The sequence below is a fragment of the Poecile atricapillus genome, chromosome 20, assembly GCF_030490865.1.
Source record: "Poecile atricapillus isolate bPoeAtr1 chromosome 20, bPoeAtr1.hap1, whole genome shotgun sequence".
Classification (NCBI taxonomy): Eukaryota; Metazoa; Chordata; class Aves; order Passeriformes; family Paridae; genus Poecile; species Poecile atricapillus.
The window spans coordinates 8,940,129-8,964,112 of NC_081268.1; the positions used below are offsets into that span (position 1 = coordinate 8,940,129).

The following is a 23,984-nucleotide window of genomic DNA, read 5'->3' on the forward strand; positions in this document are numbered from 1 at the left end:
GTTTCCAGCCAGGTGCTTTGGGATCTCAGTCTGGCTGTCAAGACTGAGCTCCCGCTGCCCCTGTGATGAGGAGGAGGACGTGGTGAGCAGCTCCCCACCCTGGCACGCTTTTGCTGGACAAGGCCTCCAAGGAAATGCAGGAAGGGCTCCTGCAGTTCTGGAAGTAAAATGAGCTGAAAGTCAATATCCCATCAAGGCCCAAGCTGGAGACCTGGGTTAAGCCCCATTATCCCTAGTCAGGAGCTCCTAACCATGCTGGAAGGCAGCACATCTGCTGCTCACACTGGGATGTATCATTTATTTGTTTCTAATTATGCACATTTAGCAGCAAATTACATGAAAGATTAAACACCACATTACCAGTGTGGTCTGATTAATTCTGCACCACGCTTCCAAGTCACTTAGCAATTACCTTCACTCATTTTTGATGCAGATAATTTTATTAAATCTGGTAGTACCAGAAATGGGTTAAGAGCTTTGGATTCCTGTTTTTAGTGTGGTCTCTTCCCGAGGCTGGCAGCCTATATATAATTATTACATAATGTCACATTGGATGCTTCTCATTTAAACAACAGCTTAAATAGCTGAGAGGCTCTGACACGAGCCAAGGCAAGCTGGGATCTCACAGGGTCCAGCAGATGCCACTTCCTTGGGCTCTGCTCCTGTAAATGTAAATTCTTCATCATGCTTGGGGTACCTGTTGGAGACAGATGTTGCAAAGCCTCCAGGTTTGAGTTTATTCTACAAATAATTGTCCTGAAGGGTAAGTTCTGCCCTAAACAGCATGGTGATGGTGTCAGAGCAGCTCTGCTCCAGCCAGGTTGTGCCATTTCCAAAGGTCTCCTTTGCCCTCTTCACCACCAATCTCGTCCCCACCTGTGACCTATTTAGGGGGTGACTGTGGTTAAAACTCATTAAGATCTGTAGACACTTTTCTCCTCTTATTTAACAAATTTAGGGCTTCCTTCAATCCAGGTGATATATTAAAAGAATGAAGACATTCTAGCATGAAGAGCATTGAGTTTATGCAGAAAAACTGGGAGCAGAGGAAGCTTTTCCTTAGGGGTAAACAGAAGGATCTTTCTAGAGCAGTTAGAAATGTAGAATTAGGAAGTTCAGTTACTTGTACTTTGTTTAGACTTATTAGAAATCAGGGTGAGAACTGACTGGGCTGAAATGGCAGAACTGGGGGATGATATCAGTTCTCCCAAGTCCCAGCTCAGCACCTTTCCCACATTCCTGGCTCTCCCCTGAGCTTTTGCTCCTGATGGAATGGCAATAGTAATTCTATGCTCAGACAGGATTTCTTTGCTTTTCTCATCATCAGCCAGGTAATTCCTAAGAAACACAAATCAGCAGAGTCTGTAGGACCCAGAAACTGGAAGGCTCCTCTTTGTTGCCGAGTTCCATGAGCACCTCGTCACATAATCTGATTTTCACTTCTGTTTAATTATTGCATGTTTTTAGCAGTCATTTTCTCCCAGCTGTATCTCTGCCTGCTGATTTAATTTTTCATTTAATTCATGAGATTTGCTTCGATATATTCAATATTTCACTGGTCAAAAGTGTCACTGTTACTGGAATAAGACCACCTCCAATCCCTGAATTTTTACTCTGCTTTGAAAAAGAGCCAAACTCATTGTTTAGTTTGGAAAGTTCTGTTCTCTTTCAGAGATCCTGAACAAGGATAGACCTGGAGAGATTTTCCATGGCTAAGAGGACAAAACTTCTGAAACAAAAGTAGTTTATAATGGAATAATCATGCTAATTTACCTCAAAATAGTCACTGTACAACAGAAGGTTGAGTCTCCCATGGGTCTCCTTCTATGCTTATCATTCAGAATTTACCAGAGCTCTTTCTCTTTTTTATGGATGTTGGCTTCAGTGGGTTATTTCTCCTTCCCCTTTGTGGCACTGTCATGCTGATGGCTTTGAAATATGAGCCTTTGCTAAATTCCAAATTGTAGACAAAGCAATTAATTAAAATTCCTTCCAAAACAGCCCTGGCAAGGCCCTGCCACTGCTGCATTCCAGCCAAGGTAGAATGGGCAGAGGCTACAATGCACCCAACTTGTTTTATTTCCAGATTGTGTACAGTAGGATCTGTGAACCAGAAACTCTACAGCTTCCCCAAAACAGGAACATCATCTAAGAGCCAAAGATGGTTCTGAACTGAAAAAATTGAGTGATATTTAATGCAGGACCTCAGGGGCTGCATGGGGCAAAAAGCTCTCATGAATTGTTTAAATTGCAGTTCTTTGAAAGAGTCTGAGGTATGAATGTGATCACAGGACCTCTCATAGGATTTAAGATAATCTAAAATTCCTATTGTTTTTATGAGTAATTCCAGCGGCGTGAGCCAGGCCCTTGGAATGGATGATGGATTCATTCTGGGCTTGAAAACTCTGATCTGTGACAGCTCAGGAATCAATCCTGCATGAAGAGCACTCAGGGTGTTCTTGGTTGTGTCTGTCCTCAGTCCCAGAGAGTTCCACTGCTCTGGAATGTGCAGTGCCAGCCCCAGATGGGACCCAGGTGGCATCCAGAGCCCTGAGCTGTGGCTGCTCACCCACTTCAAACACAAACTGCTGCTTTGCCCTGAAATGAGAAGGATTTGAGTCACAAAGGCAGGCACATCCAGAGGAAAATGTTCTTTTATGTGCTTTAAGAGCTCTAAATGCCTTCTGGGAGGTGTTTGAACCACTGTGGTGGCACTCAGTGGTGGCTTGGAGAGGAAAATACCTCAGCAAAAAGGCAAAGACTCCTGGGGAGCTCAGGGCTCTCAGTGCCAGCCTCTCCATGTCCCAGCTTTCCATATTTAAAGTGGAGGAGTGTGCTCTGTTTATCTATTATGATTACAAAAGCTTTTGGAGAAGAGGCTCTTCACCTTCCTGCAGCACATGTGGGTGCCATGAGGGGCTGTGGACATCACTGAGTCCCTCCTGTGACAGTAAAAGTGTATCTGTGTCACTTGTATCCCTACATTTCAACTCCTCTAATCAAACAACTTTTAAAACTTCCTTCCCAGTTGCTTTCTCTCTGCCTGCTTCTCCATGGAGTTTTTCCAGAGGATGCTTCCTTGCTTTTCCCCTCTCTTTCACACTAATTTCACTCCCACAGGCAGCCAGATCATTCTGGTTAATGCTTATCTCCCTTTGTAATTTCCAAGGAGAGCTTTAATCTGAAAGTCTGGCATAGGTGGGGTAGCAAAGGCTTTTTATTCAGTGCTTGCACGTTTTTCTATTCATTAAGGGAAGGTCACTGAGCCTGGATCCATAATTTTGTGGGGGCCTTACAGCTCTGGGATTTCTTATCTAGAAAACTGTAGAGCAATTGCAGGATGTTTATTCTTTATGGCCTGGCCATGGAGGTAGAAGTGAAGTTGTTTAACTATAAATAAAAGGTAACTCCTCAACCTGGAACCTGGATGGATTCATGCTTACCACTCTGCACTTTATCTGTTAGAACCACTGAGAAAAAGGCAATCAGCTTCCTTCTGTCCCCTCTGAAAGTTATGACCCTTTTTTCACCTCTTTGGGCAGCCAGTTTAAGGCTTTGAAGAAAATTCCTGAATTATGAAAATTTCCCTTTGGAGTTTCTCACCCTCAGGGCCTGCTCATATCTGCAGGGTCTAATTGGGGTTGGAATAATTGCCACACTTCTTTGCACACACATTCTCCAGGAGCCTTGGGGAACACAGTGGATACTCTGAATTACTCTAAATTCGACAGCCTTAAAATTCTCCCCCTTAGAAGGGATACAGTGTAAATAAGAGAGGAAAAAAAATTACATAAAAAAAGGTGGCTTTGATCATTTCTACTGAAAAGATTCAGGACTAATGGTTTAGGACTGTTATGAATTTCTGCTCTCCACTGTGATTTAATGTAGTTTGACCTCCACTGAGTATCCCTGCTGATTCCTTCACCCTGTTGGAATTGGGGATGGAAAAAAAATGATTTTCTGCTGTTATGAATGTGTGGAAAGAGCAGTGAAAGATGATGAAGTCAGAGCTGTTCGTGTTTTGGCCCGACACGTCAGAACTTCCCCCGTCCCTTGCTTTGAGAACATTTCAGCTGAGCTCAGAGTGAATGTTCTTGTGCTGAAGAAGATTCCCAGAGCCTGGGGAGTCCCGTGCCAGAACCACCCCAGCACCCTGGCTTTGAGAGGTGACATCCTTTGAGGCCGTGCCTTGTGAAAATGCCCTCTGGTAGATGGTCTCAACTGATGAGGAACAACTTGTGTTCCTTGCAGAAGGAGCTCCCCATGCCTGGAGCTCATGGAGGGGGAATGGTCCAGCTCAGATCAGATCCCTGCTGTGGCTCTTTTGCTCCTGGGGCAGTGACAAGGTGGTGTCAGTGCTGGGCACTCCAGGCTGCAGGGAACACCTGGATCACGCCTCGCTGGAAACTCTGGAAACACCAAATTCCCGCAGTTAACGGATCACAGAAAACTGTTTTGGGGTTGGCAATTTACAAACCTCAAAATGCTCCTTGTTGTGTTCCCTGGAGAGGGCTTTGGCTCTTCTCCAGCCAAGTCTTCCTCCCTGTCAGAATCCAGCCCGCTGTTATTTTACCCAGATTTTAACAAGATGTGCTTGACTCCAACATGCTGCTGACAATATTTGATCCCCTCCTGCTGTAATGTTGGAAGTATCTCCTTGGACAGGAATTGTTTTCCTATTTTTTCCCTTCTCTTTTTTTCCCTGCCACTTTTATGTCTAATTTCCAAGTCATGACATGTAGAGGGTGTCTGAGCAAATCTAATCAGCCTTCTGCCTTCGTTAGGAAGGACAGCTGAGATAGTTTTTAACACCTCCATTCCTTCCTTGCTGCAATCTGTTTTGATTAAAATTGCACAGGGCTCTCATCTGCATATTTATCATTCCACATACCCACAAATCATCTCAAAACTCTGCCACTCCTGAATGTTCAGGAGAGGCTGGAGTGCCACACCGGGACTTTAAAGTGTGCAGACATTAATTTAGTTCCTCACACCTGCTGCTTTCCAGCAAATACAGCTTTGGGGAAGGGAAATATTCATGCATTACCTTTGCTCAGTATTCCCCAGGAGTCAGGATTCCTGGGGGGTTTTTCAAGATTGATTGAAAATTTCCTATTAAGAAACAAATTTCTAATTAAATGCAAAGGTCCTGAAAAAGTTCTGATGCTGGGAGGGGGGCAAGAGGAAGGGGGGGATGTCTAAACAAAGAAATAACTCTTTTTAATAACATTTTTTCAGCTTTTGACAGCCAGACTGTGACGTGCTTTCAGATCTTCAGATGAAAGGGCTGCAGTGGAAATGAAAATTATTCCTTGCCTTTGTGCTTTTGGCAGTCCATCTTACCTCCACCACATATTATTAAGTCTATCACCAGGCAGTGACCAGGTTTTTAAGGAGTGTTTTCTAGAAATAGCCTTTTTTTCTGTTCTTTGGTTAAAATCTGACTTTCAAAGTAAATGTTCATATAAGGAATTTTTTTATTTCCTGAATCTCCTTTTGCCCCAGCTGGTACTGCAGAGATGCTACGATTTGCTTCTCAATTCATAATCTATAGTTTTTAATCAGATATTTAAGATGTGTGAGGGGCCACAACACCTTTTCTTCTCATTCATATTGAGGTTGTGCCTGGGGGAGCAGGAGAGCAGGAGACAGCTCTTGCCCAAGGAGGGTGGGAAGGTGCCAGTGACCAGATGGGGAGAACAGGATCTCTAGATTTGTTGTCCTGCTTGACAAGCAGAACATTTTGCAGACCATCCACATCATCCTGTCCACGATTTTTGTAGTCAGGGAGGCAGGAAGAACCGAGGGCACAGCTCATTAGGATGAGAGCTGTTCCCTATTAGACAAAAAAAAAAAAATATTTGTAACAATAGACACATTCTGGGTCATACAAACCTCTCAAAGTACCTGAGAGATGTCAGACATCACCCAGCTCTTCTAACAGACCACAGGGCCAAACTCATGCTGAGAAGGGTCATTTTTTTGCCAGCCTTTGCTGCAAGACTTTTAGGTGCCCCTAAATAATCCAGCAGCTGATGTCTGGAAAGGAAATATCAGGAGGCTTTCTCCAAGAGGCAGGTTTAAAATACAATCCACACAAGCTGTTCTGAAGGGAAGATGAGAGAAAATGAAGGGACAACAGAGCCTGGCAGTCACTGTGGCTTCATTTCTCTCCTTCTCCCGGGTGGTCGATTGTGGTCAGAGCTGTTGTTTGGAGTGTTTGAGGAATTGGGGTTGGAGGGAAGGATGTCCTCTTTGTTCTCCCAGCCAAGACCATGGCTAATGTATAAACAACTGGAGGAAGGTGTCTGGTTTTGTAGATGTCAGATCCAGGAGTGGAGCTCAGCTAACCATGCTGGGCCCTTGGCAGATGGGATGGGAAACACCTGATGGGGATGGATTAACTCAGACATCACAGGAGGTGTCAAAGCACAGGGGTCACAGTGCAGGCGTGGAACGCTGCTCCTGGACCACCACGATGTTTCTCCAGAAACTTCAAAAGGATGTCAGCCAAGACACATTAATCCTTCCAGTATCATCTATGAGCTGGGTTTGGCTGTCCACTCAGAGTCCTGGTGTTCATGTGGCTTTCATCAGTAGTGAAGGTGACAATGACAGCAGCTCTTGCCAGAGCAGGTCTCTCATCTTCCTGCATTAAAGAAATCACAGTTTGTACCATGATTAAGTGGTTTGTCAACTCACACTGGTCAGCAGAAAAAGTGCAATTTCTTTGGTTTGGGCAAGGCCAGTATTCCTGTATTTACAGAAACCATCACTAAAATTCACTGAGAATGAGTTGCAGAGCTGCCTCCAGTTTGTTCCATTTTCCACTGGTGATCCATCTGTCAAGCAGCCCGTCCCTTTAATGACTACTTGAGGGTTAGGCACCAGTTTTATGACCTTGTCCTGGGGTAAAAAGTGCATAACAGCACATGGAATTGCATAGGAAGCACTTTGCAAAGCCCAAGTGGGAGTTCTCAAGACTAAAATCCCACTTCAAATACAGTTCCAAACATGTTTCAGGAACTGGCAACCCAGTTTAGGGGTTGAGTGAGAAATGAGACCTGGACCATGTCTGTCTCTGTTATTCTTTATTAACAACCTTGTAATCTCTTCTGGTGCAGGCAGGGCTTGCAGAAATATTTCAGCAAATGGGGTAAGTGTTAGAAATGCCTTAAAGCTGAATGGTTTTCTGTAACAAGGAAAAAACTTTCCTTGCTGCTTGTTTACTTCTGATTTATTCCCCAGTAAAAAGGGGTGAAGTTTGCCCTTTGTGAGCTCAAGGTTCCCTATAAAACCCACTAAACTTCAGTGAAGTGTCTGATGTGTTATTCCCTCAAAAAAGCAGCTGCCATAGCATGGGAAAAACAATCCCCCCACTTTGGGGGAATCAGAAGGGTGGAAGAGGCTGGTCTCTCATCTGACAAATAAATTAGCATCAAAATTATGATGTTTAGAGAATAAATTGCTGTTTCCTCCATTAGTGGCATTTCATAGCTTGCAACCACTGAAAGCACAGTCACTGATCTAACCATTAAACCAAGCTCTTCTGGGATTGGGAAGGAAAACAAATGCTGAGATGACATTTATGAGGTGTGCTTATTCGGGCAGTCCATTACTGCTTTGGCTCCTCACTCTACGTGCTGAGGGGCTGATCCTGCATGGAAGTCAATGGATGTCTTTCCACTCCCCTGGCTCACTCCGTTGAAAAGGAACATGCACAGACTGAGGAGGAAGAGGAAATATTGGAGCTAATTGAAAAGAGTGAGTTTAGGAGGAGCTGTAGAGGCCAGACAGGTGATTGTAACTTTACTCGAGTTCTTGTGTTATAGCTGAAGAAAGATCAGACAGTGGGAAATGCTGCCTGATGGAAAGGGATGTTGGCTGCTAAAAAGGCATTTTTACACATGTGGTTTTATTGCTGTCTCTATGGCTGAGTCTCTGCTTCTCTTGTATCTCACTACTTTTATACTAAAATATCCCTGTGATACAAACACTGACACCAGAACCTTCCACCTGCAGAGAGCTCCATTTATCTTCATGCTCTTGATAAATCATCATACAGTGGAGCTTACTATGCAGCTACAAGCCCTGGAGTTCAGATTCCACAGCAACCTTGGAGTAATTTAAAACATAGAAAAGGGATGGGATGAGCTTGGTGTTGATGCACATTTTGACAGTGTCTCGAGTTTCTTACATGGTCCAAACTTGAAGCAGCCTTCAAGCAGTGGAAGGGTGAAGGAAATACAGAATTTAACATTGGTTAAATCATAGCAGTTCACATATTTATTTTATCTGCCTCTGTTTTCAGTTGAGCTGAGACTCAGCAGGCATCTTTGCCCCAGTCAGGAGTTAAACTTCCTACAACCCACTGTATTTGCTCTAACCTGGGAACAACAGCAGCTTCCTTCATCTCTGGTGACATTCCCTTCAGAATCCCAGTGGGATTCTGGAAAACCACTGTTATTACACATCAGAGCAAGCTCAAGAGCTTGGGTGAAGTGTCCTGTTCTCGGAGGATGCAGCACAAGAGCAGTTTTGTTGGGTGGTGTGGCTGCTGTTAATCCCTGTTCCTTCTTTCTTTAGGGAACAAACACACCAGGAAAGAAAAGGATCTCCAGCTTGGTTTGGCCTGGCTCTCCAATTTCTGCAGCAGATTACAAAGGCCTGGCAGACCTAAGACTCTCTCAGCCTTGAAAGGGAACCAGGCACCACAATGGGACTCCCCAGCCGGGTCTTGGCCTGTGCCATCCTCGCTTTGCTGTCCCAGCACGTCACTGGGGGACTCATCAAGAGAATTATCCGGCAGAAGAGGGAGACTGGGCTGAACGTGACCTTGCCAGAGGAAAACCAGCCTGTGGTGTTCAACCATGTCTACAACATTAAGCTGCCCGTTGGCTCCCTCTGCTCCGTGGACCTGGACACGGCCAGCGGCGACGCCGACCTGAAGGCGGAAATTGAGCCCGTCAAGAATTACGAGGAGCACACGGTGAATGAGGGGAACCAGATTGTCTTCACTCACAGGATTAACATTCCCCGCCGGGCTTGTGGCTGTGCAGCTGCCCCAGACATTAAGGACCTGCTGAGCAGACTAGAGGAGCTGGAGGGGCTGGTCTCCTCCCTGCGGGAGCAGTGTGCCAGCGGGGCTGGATGCTGTCCTAATTCCCAGGCAGTAGAAGGTAAGGCAGGCTGGGGACGCTCGTGGGGGAAATTCTTGTGCTGGCTGTAGATGTTGTTTAGGGTGATATTCCAATCTGTTTCAAGAATGAGCACAAGTCAACCTGTTAAATTTGAAACGTAATCAAAACTGGGATTGTGTTTGGCCAGCATGCAAAGTACATTCATTCACAGTTTCACAGCTTTGTGGATCTGTGGGTCAGGAGTCGGCCTGGGACCCTTTGTAGCTGTGGCACTGAGCATGGGCAGCCCTTGGGCACGGTGATAATCTGTGTCAGGGTTAAGATTAAAACTCACACAGTCCAAGCTTTTGGCTCCACTTATTGTCCCCTTGAGGAAGCTGCCAATGTAACCATTTTCGCTTCCAAGTTTTCTTTAGTAGAGACCAATAAAAATACAGCAGGACATAAGGCAATAGACAAGCACAAATAGTTATAGAAGAGGAAAAAATGTGTCTGGCTGGTTGATTTTTAAATTGAGGGAAGGGATTTGGTCATACAAGAGAAGAAACACAAGTCTTCTTCAGAGCAATGTGTCCCTCTGAGCTCAGAGCAGTCTCCCAGTTGCTGATACAGCAGATGACACAATGTGCTGCCTGACTTTTTTGTGTTCTGGGGTGAATGGATGAATGATGTTTCATAGTGCATGCCCTAATGAAGCAGTCAGGAAAGCTGCTCAGTCAGTGGAAGAGGATTTTGAGAAGGGAGGAGGAATCTAGCATGCTCAATTACCAAGTCGTTGGCAGGGGCTCTTCCCTGGAATTAGAGCGAATTAAAGCTTTCCTGGCAAAGTAAATCTAGCTGGAGAAAGAAAGAGAGATTCTCATTTAAAAACTTTGAAAACCGATATCCTGTAGGGAACTGGGAAAATCAGAGCCCTTCTGGGTCATATGTGCCACGCTGGCCTAAGGCATCCTAGCGCCATGGGAGTAATGAGTTTTTGGGATGGTTGGTACAGGTCGCCTGGACACCACACCCTATTGCAGCGGGCACGGCAACTACAGCATCGAGATCTGCGGCTGCGTCTGCGAGCCCGGCTGGAAGGGCCCCAACTGCAGCCAGGCCTCGTGTCCCTCCGACTGCAACGACCAGGGCAAGTGCGTGGAGGGGCTGTGCGTGTGCTTCGAGGGCTACACGGGCCCGGACTGCAGCCAGGAGCTCTGCGGCCAGGGCTGCGGCCCCCACGGGCGCTGCGTGGGCGGGCAGTGCCTGTGCCACGAGGGCTTTGTGGGTGACGACTGCAGCGTGCCCCTGTGTCCCCACAACTGCCACGGCCGCGGGCGCTGCGTGGACAGCGAGTGCGTGTGCGACGAGGGCTACACCGGCGAGGACTGCAGCGAGCTCATCTGCCCCAACGACTGCTTCGACCGCGGGCGCTGCGTGAACGGCACGTGCTTCTGCGAGGAGGGGTTCACCGGGGAGGACTGCGGGGAGCTCACCTGCCCCAACGACTGCCACGGCAACGGGCGCTGCGAGAACGGGCTGTGCGTGTGCCACGAGGGCTTTGTGGGCGACGACTGCAGCGACAGGAGGTGCCCCAACGACTGCCACCACCGTGGGCGCTGCGTGGGCGGGCAGTGCGTGTGCCACGAGGGGTTCCTGGGCGAGGATTGCGGGGAGCTGCGGTGTCCCAACGACTGCCACAACCGTGGGCGCTGCGAGAACGGGCAGTGCGTGTGCCACGAGGGCTTCATTGGTGAGGACTGCGGGGAGCTGCGCTGCCCCCACGACTGCCACAACCGCGGGCGCTGCGAGAACGGGCAGTGCGTGTGCCACGAGGGCTTCACCGGGGACGACTGCGGCCAGCTGCGGTGTCCCAACGACTGCCACAACCACGGGCTGTGCGTCAACGGGCAGTGCGTGTGCCACGAGGGCTACACGGGTGAGGACTGCGGGGAGCTGCGCTGCCCCCACGACTGCCACCACCGCGGGCGCTGCGTGGAGGGGCGATGCGAGTGCGACAACGGCTTCACCGGGGAGCACTGCGGCGAGCTGGCCTGCCCCAACAACTGCCACGGGCGTGGGCGCTGCGTTGACGGGCGCTGCGTGTGCCACGAGGGATTCGTGGGTGAGGACTGCCGGGAACGCTCCTGCCCCAACGACTGCAACAACGCGGGGCGCTGCGTGGACGGGCGCTGTGTCTGCGAGGATGGATACATCGGGGATGACTGCTCCGATGGTAGGTGCTTCCCCTTGGGCCGTCCAATGGCCATGGACACTCCGTGAAGCTTTTCCAGAGAGCTGGGCCCTTGTTGCTGCTTTTCCAACATAGTCCAAACAGCAGGATCAGAGATGCAGCACCAGTAGCTCTTGGCATCCTGAAATATCAGGGCTGAGTAGTGTAGCAGGTTCTGGTGACTTTTGGTGGTCACCAAGACAGCGGGCTTCTGATGGTACTGCATTGCCTTTGTCACCTCCACTTCTGCTCCTACCATGATGTCACCGGTGCTGTAGCCAGCACTGGCTGGGAGTTGTCACCTTGACCCTTCAGTTTCTCATAGCACCTCTTGATGCTAGAAAAAAAAAAGCTGAAAGAAGCTGTTCTAGCTAAGGAGAAAAGGGAAATGTTCCAGAGTCTTCTTACTACACATGTGTGGGCACATATATATATATTTGTATGTATATGGATGTGTGTATATTAGATCTCACAGAAGCTTAAGAGGAAAATTGTGGGATCAGCTGGAGTGGAAACTTAGCTATAAAGTCACATGCTTGGTTCCCCAGGACCACTGACTCTATGGAAATTGATAGAAAATTTTGGCAGCCTGATAATGACAGGCAATACACCATAAATGAAGTAGTTTTCTTTAGTAGATCCCAGGGGAGAAATTGTGAAACTAAATTTTGGTAATCAAAGAGTATTTTGGGGTTGAGAACACTATAAATGACAATGAATACCCTTTAAAAGAAATTCCCATCTTTCATCTCTTCCTTCAGGAAAGTGCCTAAGCCCCACTTTGTGATCTTTCACAGGCAGACCTATTGCAAGCATTTACTCAAATAATAATATTTTATTTTACTTTGGAAAATCTGTGCAAATCCCAGGACTTCTAGCTCTACAATCATGTGCTGCTGGCAGTTGAATTAAACATCTGAATCCCTCGGGATGCAGCTACAGCAGTCTTGTGCTGCAGCCATGAGAGGAGCAGCTGGAATGCAGTCAGCCAGAGGTTGTGTGCAAGTGTGAGAGCAGAATTGGCCCATGGCTTCTGGAAATGTCTGTAGTCTCCATCAGCTGAGCATTTCTTTCCTCAGCAGCTAATTTGTGGGACATGCCTTCCCCATTCCCTGCGTGTGAGATGAGCTTTAGGAACAGCTCCTGGGAAAATGTGAAACTGGGCAAGCCATTATTCCCTGAGCCTTGAGAACTTCTTATAAATTTGGTTTGGTCTTTTTATTTCTCCCCACCCCATTCCCAGTGTCTCCTCCAACTGAGCTGACTGTGACCAACGTGACGGATAAAACTGTCAATCTGGAGTGGAAGCACGAGAACCTCGTCAACGAGTACCTCATCACCTACGTCCCCACCAGCAGTGGGGGCTTGGACATGCAGTTCACTGTGCCAGGGAACCACACAGCTGCCACCATCCACGAGCTGGAGCCAGGCGTGGAGTATTTTATCCGTGTCTTTGCAATCCTTAAGAACAAGAAGAGCATTCCAGTCAGCGCCAGGGTAGCCACATGTGAGTAAAATATTCCCTGTGTTCATCTTTTTGTCTGCTCTGTTTGCATCCCTCCTGTGGGATGTTGTTTATTTCGTATTTTCTGTTTTCGCTTCGTATGTGTTGACTCGCATCCCTTTTTTGGGGGAATTTATTCTGCATTTTCTATTTTCAGTTCAGACATGTTGATTTGCATTCCTTTTTTGGGATATTATTTCTTTTGCATTTTCTACTTTCAGTTCAAGTGTTGGCCTGGAAAAAACAGCCTTCTGCACTTTCATTTTCTCTTTTCTTCCAGTACCAGGGACTGTGTTAGAAGCACAGCTCACAAGCTCTTCTGCTCTCAATGTCTCCCAATATAGGGGTCTTTGTGAATTAAGAACTGTGGCCTCTTTATTAAAATGCACATTTCTTTATTCTAATGTGCATTTCGTTATTATAATTTTAAAAACTTTGGTAATTCTTCCTGGGAAAAAAGTAAAAAATGTAGCAGCATGTAAAAGAGCAATATGAAATCACTTGAATTTAAACCATTTTAGCTATAATGGAGGTTATATTTGTTTTATGTGTTTTAATACATCTTGCCTTTTATCTGCCTGTCTGTCCTTCTGTTGTTCATCTTCCTTTTTGTTTTGTGTACATCTCTGTCATATCTAAACATCCCAAAATCAAAAGATGCTCTTTGACTTCTGTCACTGAGCTCACTTCTGGAGAGCTGGGCAGGATTCAGCTCTCCTGAACTACCAACACCAGGCTTCTTTCAAGAAGGCACCAAAAAAGAGATTTTGATGGTAAAATTCATTTTATTCTAAGCTGACATATAAACCAGCTCAGGAAAATCTCTCCAAAACCACAATAACTGGATCTGAGGAGAGTTTAACCACAAGAGTTTAACCACCTCAGCTGCAGATCCCCACCTGGCAGATATTTCTAAAGGTGGAAAGATGTCCCACCCCAGTACCCTATTTATGGGAATTTGCCACTCATGTGAGAATATCCCTTTCTTCTGCCACAGATCTGCCTGCTCCAGAAGGTCTGAGATTCAAATCTGTTCGGGAAACATCCGTCCAGGTGGAGTGGGACCCTCTGAACTTTTCTTTTGATGGCTGGGAGCTGGTCTTCCATAATATGGTGAGGAAGCAGTTTCACACATAGAGTGAAAAATCCTGGATTTGAATGTTTGTAATGTAATGTTCACTGATTTGTCCCATGTGTTCCAGAAAAAGGATGATAATGGGGACATAACCAGCAGCTTGAAAAGGCCAGAGACATCCTACATGCAGCCAGGTTTGGCACCTGGGCAACAGTACAATGTGTCCATCCATATAGTGAAAAACAACACCAGAGGACCAGGACTGTCCAAAGTCATCACCACAAGTAAGCACAGCCTCTGTTTGGTCTGGTTTTAGCTGGCCACCAAGAAAACTTCTGCTGTTTGGGGGTTTTTAAACAAGAGAAATTCAAGTTCTACACTGTGAGTTAATGGAGTGAGGAGGGGGAGAAGGAAACAGTGGAGTTGCTAATGAATACATGAGGAAAAAATAATTCCTCTCCACATTTCTTGTTTGAAGCAGAAAGGGAATTAATGTCCAGCTAGAAGGTAGCAGGCAGTATCCACTTTTATTCTTTTTTCAAGGTGTACATCAGCAGGAAATAGAATTCCTTACTAGAATTTGTTTTATCCTGGTGATATTTGCATGAAGGGTGTGTGAAGGCGGGGAAGCTCTTAGGGTTCCTGCATTTCTTTCTTTTGGCAGCTTCTGGTTTTGATTTGCATTGATTTGATTGAAGGAGATTTGATGGATTTGCTTCTGATGGATTGATTCCATTTGTAGTCTAAAACCATAGGATCCAAAGGAAGAGCGTAAATGAGGATACTAATTTTAACTTTGTTCTGAATCACCACTTCAAGGCATAAGAATATGGGTTTTTTTTCATGACAAGATTTATTTTAAAAGCCCCTTTTCCCCTCTCTTTTGCTCAATAACAGAGCTTGATGCCCCCAGCCAGGTGGAGGCCAAAGACATCACCGACACCACGGCTCTCGTCACCTGGTCCAAACCCTTGGCTGAAGTTGAAGGTGTGGAGCTCACTTATGGCCCCAAGGACATTCCAGGGGACAGGACAACCATTGACCTTTCTGAAGATGAGAACCAATATTTCATTGGCAACCTGAGGCCGCACACAGAGTATGAGGTGACGCTCGTCTCTCGTCGAGGGGACATGGAAAGCGACCCTGTGAAGGAAGTTTTTGTCACAGGTAAGGTGACACAGGCACCACCCATCCTCCTGTGCTGTTTGTGTTTCTTGGCAGTTAATAACTAACACAAAATCAGCCCAATTTTATAGGTACATGAAAGTAGAGAATAATTTCCCGAGCCTTTTATGCCTTGTTGGCTCACCAAAATATTTAGAACCCCCCCAATAATCTGATTTTAAAAATGGGAATTAGGTTATTGTGTTTCTTACCCTAAATCCCTGCTTCAAAAAGCAAATTCCTCTGGTCATTTGTCTGTCTGATGAGCTAAATATCTTCCATAGTTCATACTCCATCTTATTTCTCTTTGCCTAATTAGTTTAGAAGCAGAGAACTGTTTTTTTTTTCCTTCTTCAGTTCTACAAATATTTCCTGCCATTCTTTTATAAATTTACTGTGCTCCTCGGTGATTCTGGGAATGTTTTTGGCAAGTGTGGGTCCTTTAGGAGGTTATCAAGGCTTGATGCATAAGAGAGCTGTGAATTAGATCCCTTTTCATCCTAAAATACAGTTGTTATTTTGGAGCAGGATTTGAGGCTACTGTAGGTGTGAGAACTGAAAGATCATTGAATTTCTGTATCATATTCACCTTTTTTTGAGACTTAGAGTTCCTTCCAGCCATGAATGCAAGATGTTACTGAACAGAGATTCTAGAGATGACCAGTTCTCTGCTCTTTTTTCCTTTTGAAAACTGAGGTATTTCTAAAGGAAAACAGCACTTTCATCCAGATATGTTTTTCCACAAACCTGTTTTGTAATAAAAACTAATTGTTAGGAGTGAAAATGTTATTTTTGTCTTAGGAAATAGAAGTTAAATTTCTTGAACCGAAGCTGGTGAGCTCTACTTTTTCATGCTAGAAGAACTCTGGTTTTTGTAGTTAAGACATAACAGGATCATGAGAGGAGATTTTATGGGTCATTTCACCTCCTAAAAAGTCCCAAGAGACTTCTGCCAGCAGAGAAATCCTCCTAATTATTTATTTATTGCTTGGTTGATTCCAGACCTGGATGCTCCAAGGAACCTGAAGAGGGTGTCCCAGACTGACAACAGCATCACCCTGGAGTGGAAGAACAGCCACGCCAATGTCGATAATTACCGAATCAAGTTTGCCCCCATCTCTGGTGGGGACCACGTGGAGATTGCGGTGCCCAAGGGCAGCCAGGCCACAACCAGAGCTACACTCACAGGTAGGGGAATGGAGAGATATTTTTGTCACCCCAGGGCACAGGACATGGAGATAAAATGTCCCTGTGGTCACTATACCTTAGAGGTACAAACAGATTTTGAGCAATCTCAGGCATATTTTTTTGAGACAAGAGGTTACAAATTTGAAATTAGATGTTAGGAAGGTATTGTTCCCTGGCAGGGTGGGCAGGCCCTGGCACAGGGTGCCCAGAGCAGCTGGGGCTGCCCCTGGATCCCTGGAAGTGTCCAAGGCCAGGCTGGATGGGGCTTGGAGCAGCCTGATGTCCCTGCTCATGGCAGGTGATGGAACAAGATGATCTTTAATGTCCCTTTCAACTTAAACTATTCCATGATTGTATGATTTTGAGTAGACCAAATTGGGTTAAAAGCCATGTGAGCTGGATTTCCACACCTGCAGGTGGATGATCAGCCAGCAGAAGCCATGTAACCATTTAATTTCCATGTCCAAACCTGAATCCAACGAGTCAGTTCCCCGAATTCTAAGCAGCTTTGTGGAAGTGGCTTCACATCCCAAGCTCCAAAGGCATTTCCATGTGCCAGGGTGGGATTCACTGGTGCCAGTCTGCAGCTTGTCAGAGGGTCAACAGAAATCTCAGTTCTCTGCATAGAGGAAAGCAGATCTCTTGCTTTGCATCCATTCAGCCTTCCTTATTCCAACAAATGCCTGCAGGCATATTCCATGGACAGGAACTGATATTTCTCCTCCTCATCTCATAGGTTTGAGGCCTGGAACTGAATATGGCATTGGAGTGACAGCAGTGAGGAACGACAGGGAAAGTGCTCCTGCCACCATCAACGCTGGCACTGGTGAGTGTCCTGATCCCATCTGAGCTCTGCAGGAGGCAGCAACTCAGGTGGAACCACTCTTTCATTTCTAAGAGATGCCAGAAGAGATAGTTTAGAAAGTTCTTGATTTCATTTTGCTACATTTCCCCTCAAGGAAAAGAAAAAAAATTCCCACAAAGATCATGACCTCTGAATCTGACTTCTTTTTGCTGTTCTTCTTAATGTTCTGGGAGTTTTGTCTCCAGGTGAGCTCCTTAATGATAATTATGCTTCCACTGATCACTCTGGCCATCCTCTATCTGTGGAATGGTGGTAGCCAAAATGTTAATGTGACAAAGAATGGTTGCAATACTCCTGTCTGACCTGGCAATCTGGAATTTTTCACACCATACCCCCTTTTCCCAGGTGAATTATCTGAAGGCTTTACTTTTGCCTCTCAAGTGTAAGTGGGGGAAATTTGTTCTGGTTTTGTCTATAAAGGAGATCATCATCATCATCCTCTACCTGTTTGAAAAGGTGCCAAAGGTGGGCAGACCCTGAGCTGCTGCTTCAGTGGAGATGTGGAGATGTTCCTCTACAGATGCCTGAAAAAACCATCTCAGGGCAGTTCAGAGACACCCCAACTTTGCTTTTCTTTGTAGATCTCGATAACCCCAAGGACCTGGAAGTCAGTGAGCCCACAGAGACCACCTTGTCCCTTCGCTGGAGAAGGCCGGTGGCCAAGTTCGACCGCTACCGCCTCGTTTACAGCGGAGCCTCGGGGAAGAAGAGCGAGGTGGAGATCCCTGTGGACAGCACCTCCTTCCTGCTGCGGGGGCTGGATCCAGGCACCGAGTACACCATCAGCCTGCTGGCAGAGAAGGGCAGGCACAAAAGCAAACCCACCACTGTCAAGGGTTCCACGGGTGAGTAACAGCTTCTGATGGGCGAGGATTAGCCCAGGGATAACCTCACCTGATTTCCTAACGCATCTCTGGGGAATGTCCTGCAGAGCACACAGCTCTGCCAGCATGGGAGAGTGAAGGGTGGCTCTGTATTTCCCTCCCTGCTGTGTTCACCTCCATATTCACAATGAGCTCATCCTCTGAGAGGCCTCACAAAGAACTCATCCACTGGTCCTGCATGGATGTAGAGCTCATTCTTTGTTTTAGGCAAGGCTGGGTATTTTTGTGCATCATGTCTTCTAACATGTTTTGCTTCCTGCAGCCAAAAAACTAAGAGGAAGAGCAACCAGAACGTGTTTAACATTGTTTGTTCCTGCCTAATTGATTCTCTTCACTGCAGGCCATCATCCCTCAGCAGGGCCAGTGGGGCTCTGATGTTGTCCTATTTCAGTTTTATCATCCAAAAGTGGGAAAGGCTCCTGCCCCAATCTGATTCCAGCCACCATTTCCACTGGGTACTGTGACATATTTCTGTTTCTGCCATCTCCATTTGTGCAAACCTCTCCCACTGACCAGTATCAGAAGACTTACTGAACAAGTTTTTATCCTTTGTGAAACATTTTGAGCCAAAGTTTGTTGCATAGGGAATTATATCTCAGTACAGAACAAAAATAAGTCCTGAATCTTTAGGTTTCTCAGCCTAAATCCTGTGAGGGAAAGCCTTTACTGCTTTTTCTGATGGTGAAATCAGAATCAGATGGGCTGTGGTTATTGTCCTTAGCAGATACCAGGCTGTTTATCCTTTTCTTCCCAAAGACCATCTGTGAGGTGAGCACGTGCCAGACATTGTAGATTTTACAAATTAATAACTACACAGCTTAAATGATGGAAGATGGGTTCTATTCCCTGGCAGTGTTCAGGCCAGCACAACCTCTGAATGCTTCACAGAGACAGCAATCCATCAGAGAGTGACATGGTCTGCAAACCATCAGTCCTGAATGAGTTGTTTGATGCCTAAGCCAGGCCTGTGTCCAGTGCAGGGAAAAACTGGGAAGCCTTGAGGCACAGACAGGAAAAAAGAAGCTGTAGGATTCTGTGGCAGCAGTGAGCAGGCTTCAATTTTCCAGCTTTCTGTGCTGGAAGACTGAGAGGTTTCAAGGAAGTCTTCGGAGATGGTGAAGAGGCAGAAATAATGTGCTGTGGAATTTCACAGCCTGGTCTTTCCAGCACCAGCTCCCAGAGTTTCACAAGGTGGCTTGTTTTTCCTAGTTTGCCTTTTATTTTATTTTGTTTTTCTTCATCTGGCCGCTGTATTTGTTTTAGGTCTTTACTCAAAGCACCAGTAAACAAAGAGGGCTCTGCAGTGGGGTCCTGGGAGCAGCAGTTGACATAACCTGGCTCTGTGACCTTTCTCCTGCATGGGAATGGACAAATCCAAACACAGAGCACAGGGAGCAGAAATTCTCTACAAGCCTGGGCGGTACAAGACAAGTGGTCTCTTCAGTTTGCTTTTCCATCTACCCTCAAGGCACTCCACTTTATCCATGTTCCAGCACTTGGGAGGTCCCAAGTCCTCAAGCTAAAGCCAAACAATCTTGTTTTGCCCTCTCTTGCAGGGGCAAGCTGAAATATTCAGAGCTCATGAACCTCTAGCAAAGGACATATCACAAAATCTTTCACAGCACAGGATGGAAGCCACTGTTGCTTCTGTCTTTTCACAGGGATGAAGTGCAGCTCAAGTGACAAAGTCTTTTTTAACTGATCTCTCTGATCCTGCACTCCAGGGATGGCAAAGATTACACAGTGATATTTTCTAAATCTTGCTGAAAAGGAAAAACTGAATATTTCACATTTCTATTTGCTTGTCTGTCTCTTGTAGCTCCATGTAGTGTAATCCTAATTACAAATCCTAATCCTAATACAAGCAAGCATTGAGTCCTGACCTAGAGGAGCTCCCTGAAATGAGTTTTTTTGCTCCAGAGGCTTCAGGAATGCAGGAGAATTCCATGAGGGACCTCGTGGTCCTGAGGGGAACAGACCACACAGCTTTAGTGTCTTGTGGTGTGTGAACACAGGAGCCTGCAGCAGTTTTGTGCTGGAGCACATGGAATTGTCACAGCAGAGCCCTTCCTGCCCAGAGAACCCCTGGGAGCTGGGATTGAGCCTCCAAGACAACACTTCCTATAAGATCAAGGTGTGTGGATTGGCTGGAGAGCAGCTGGAAGCTGTGGCTACAACAGGAAACTCCTTTCTGTTATCAGTGAAAGAATCACCAGGGTCCCACCCAGCACTGCACAAAGGTTAGACTCAGAAATTACAGAAAATGATCCATTTTACTCCTTGGAGGGACCTTGCCTTGAGCATGTCCCAGCAGATCTCAGCTCATCTGTAGGGTGAGCACGTAGCTCAGCTCTGAGCAGCTCAGCACTCAGACTGCAGCTTTGTTCTCTCCTGCTCGGGTCCTGGAAGGCTGCCTGCAGAGCACAATGTGGGGCTGGAGCAGGATGGATGGCAATGCATCAGGCATGAGAGGCCTGGGGAGATAAATGAGTGAGCATTAGAGAAACACAGAGCCAAACTCAAATTCCTCTGCTGAAGGACCCAGATTGTGCAGCAACTGTTGATGAATCGTGGATGTGATGCTGTCTTGCCTCTGGAAGTGAGTTTGTACAGCAGAGCATGGCTTGGAGAAGTGACTTTTCCATTCTGCTGAATGTTTTTCAGAAGATTTATGCTGTTTACCAAAGGTCCTTGTCCGTGTTGTGCGTCAGTCTCTCTTCCTCTCCTGGCTGCTCCGAGGCTCAGATTGCGCCACCCTTTTTTATACAAACTCAAAGGAACATTAGCAAGAGTGATTAGGTGAGCCAGTTCCATGGGAAAGTGCAGTGCTGACCACTGGGAAACTCAATTTGCCAGGGAAGATTGTCCATTGCTTCAGCTGAATCCTCCTTGGAGAGCACCTGGCACCTGAGCTCAGGATGGGGATTTTTTGTGGCAGCTACTCCAGTATTTCTGGCTTGTGATGTGCTGCAGTGGTTTCTTTGTGAAATTCAGAGGTGCACAGGCACTGCAAGCACAGTTTAACCAGATTAAGAGAGGGGAAAAGTGGTTTAGCCAAAGGGGACTAAAAAAGAAAACCTTGCTGGGTCATCATGTCTCGCATGAGAGATTGGGAAAGTGGCTGAGAGCCCCTCTTGGGGAATAATCTAAAATCCCAGATTCAGAAGCAAGAAGTAATACAGAATACTGCTTGCTCTATCCCAAGGAGTCGGGGAAATGTCCTGGCAGCACATGAGCATCCTTTTCAGTAAAATCACCAGAGAAACATTCCAGTGGAATTCCTCAAAAGGCCAACACCACACCACAGACACATTCAGGCCAGGCCCAGACTCTACCAAGAGATATTGAGCTATTTCCTAAGCTGACAGTAAGAAGTATCCCAGCCTGGGAAGGAGTGTATGTTTATTATCCATCCAGTTTCCCTTTTACACATCTTTAATCTCTGTTCATTCATCTCAGCACTGTGAATCATTCTCTGGCTGTCACCCACCCACCTAAAGCTCCCAGAGCTCTCTTTTTTCCCTGCCCATCTATTTCCTTTGTTGTTAAATCAAGTGTTTGAGTTCCACTGCTCTTGTTACTCTACAGTTTGATTGTTTTCCAGATTTTCCATTAGCTGTTACAGCATTCTGCCTGCTGAACAAAGAACACTGATACTGTCTGTGGTATCAGAGTATTTTCCATGTATTCATATAATTTTCATTTTGTGTCTCCTGTTTGTTTGTACACAAAGCCACAAATTCCCCTGAAACACATGAATTTATTGTGAGATATATGTGTGTTAATATCTGTGGTAGAAACCACTCTTTCTCACCCCCAAATTATTTGTGGAGTAATTAACTCCAAGGCAATATTCAGAATTACATTCCCTATGATCCATGTCTGTACATGGCAACCTCCATGTAGCGTCCAAAGCTGGCACAATAAAATAAATCCACTTGTGAATACAGCAGATTTCTGGATTCAAATTTCACACAGGTGGTTGGTCCCTCAGGTTTTTTATAATGTACTTGAACTGCTGCTGCATTTTCCATCCAGATTGGAGTAACCAAATCTTTGTGTGGCTATATAATATACATCTAATATATATAAAATACATAATAAATATAATAAATATAATATAATAAATATAATATAATGAATATAATATAATATAATATCATATAATATAATAACATATCATATCATATCATATCATATCATATGTAAATATATAAAATATATAAAAATATAAATATAAATATAAATATAAATATAAATATAAATATAAATATAAATATAAATATAAATATAAATATAAATATAAATATAAATATAAATATAAATATAAATATAAATAGCTCTTTGCCTTACAGGCTTCTCTCCTTCCTGGAGGTGAGCAGAAAACCATGTTTTCACACCTGTATTTGGCCTAAGAGCGTATTTACAAGATAACATTTCTCCATCTCTTTGAAACCATTTCTAATTGATTTTGCTCCTCTGCAAATGTATTTCTTTGTGATGTAGGTGTGAATTTGGAGACATGTAATGAATCCTGAGTACATATTTGTGCCCAGCTGATGGATGGATGGTGCTCCATCACTTGCTCTCTCTTATTAAATGCAAGTGGAGCATGAAGGCAAGGAAGTCACCGAGGTGTGAAATGATGCGGGCTCCCACTAATGAGGAGATAATTCCGCATGTCAGAGAAATCCCTGCCTGGGGCCTTGTGGCTGGGATCACAAACACGTTCCCTGTGATCTCCCAAGCTCTCAGATTTCCACAATCTGACTGTTCTGCTGGATACATCCATAGATCATCCAGCATGTTGAAATCCTGGCCTTTCCCCTTGCCATTCCTTGGGATCTTCTATAAGAAATGGTTTTTAAGTTCTTTCTCTCGCGTTTTTAGGCAGGAATGTGTGTCCCCTCCACTTTTCTCTTCATGTATCGCAATGGATAATCCCTCCAAGCCTGTTTTTGGTAGGATTTCTCAGCCTGGCTTTGGATGTGTTTGTGATTTTTGGCACGAATTCCCCTCATGGTTTGCACTGAGAGCATTCACTGATGGGTGTAGGAAAGACAAAAGGCGAGTTTGGATGCTTAGGGTTCCAATGTGATGTAAATGAGCAAAGTTCTGTAATCAAAGAGAGCTGATTTCCAGCAGCTGAGGATGTGCCAGGAATGCTGGAAGGTTCCATCTCATCCCTGTGCCTGCTGCTCTGGTCCTGCTGTTCGGTGGCTCTGTGGGAACCAGGCTGCACTGCTGATGCTCCCTTTGCTCCAGGCCTGGATTAAGACTCCAAAAAACCAGGAGAGCTCCTCTGTTTGCTTTGTTTTCAGAGCTCCTAAGGCACAGCTCACAGAGTGTGTTGGAGAAGGTGTTAGCTGCTGTTCTGGGGTTATTATGTGAGCCTCATTAACACAGAACCTCATTAAATAATCCGACATCAGCACCACCCTGCAACCCAAGTAACAGATTGCTTCTCTGTTGTTATCCAGAGGAGGAACCCGAGCTGGGAGCATTTTCAGTAGCAGAGACTGGCTGGGATGGTTTCCAGCTCACCTGGACAGCAGCTGAGGGTGCCTATGAGAGCTTTGTCCTTCAGGTGCAGGAGTCTGGGCAGCCCGAAGAGAGGAGGAATGTCACAGTGCCAGGGGGCCTGAGCTCTGCCAATGTCACCGGCCTCAAGGCCAACACTCCTTACACCATCACCCTTCAGGGGGTCGCTCGGGGCTACAGGACCAAGCCCCTTTCTCTTGAGACCACCACAGGTACCTTTCTTTCCTCCAGCCCCAGTTCTCTCTGACAGGGATGTGAGCCGGAGCTCTTGTGAGAGCTGGGCAAATCCTGCTCGCTGCCTCAGCCTTGCATGGAGAGCTCATTAAAGCTTGGCTGGACACCCCTGGCACAGAATTCCCTCATGCTCAGGCTTTCCAGCCAGAGTTCAGTGCCCTGCTGCAGCCCTTCCCT

The 23,984-nt window shown here is 45.8% G+C and overlaps 1 protein-coding gene across 3 annotated transcripts in view; it reads left to right on the forward strand.

Annotated features, from left to right (window-relative positions):
• TNC (tenascin C) overlaps positions 1-23,984 on the forward strand; it is a 64,372-nt gene that overhangs the window by 14,041 nt on the left and 26,347 nt on the right. For 2 of the 3 annotated variants that reach the window (XM_058853419.1, XM_058853420.1), the window contains exons 2-10: positions 8,587-9,179; positions 10,135-11,355; positions 12,596-12,859; positions 13,854-13,969; positions 14,059-14,215; positions 14,829-15,098; positions 16,098-16,283; positions 17,020-17,109; positions 17,730-17,993. In XM_058853419.1, coding sequence (XP_058709402.1) covers positions 8,717-9,179; positions 10,135-11,355; positions 12,596-12,859; positions 13,854-13,969; positions 14,059-14,215; positions 14,829-15,098; positions 16,098-16,283; positions 17,020-17,109; positions 17,730-17,993 — 3,031 coding nt within the window. In that variant the 5' untranslated portion in view covers positions 8,587-8,716. Of the gene's footprint in view, positions 1-8,586; positions 9,180-10,134; positions 11,356-12,595; positions 12,860-13,853; positions 13,970-14,058; positions 14,216-14,828; positions 15,099-16,097; positions 16,284-17,019; positions 17,110-17,729; positions 17,994-23,512; positions 23,786-23,984 lie in introns of all 3 variants that reach the window. The other variant, XM_058853421.1, reaches the window with a different exon arrangement.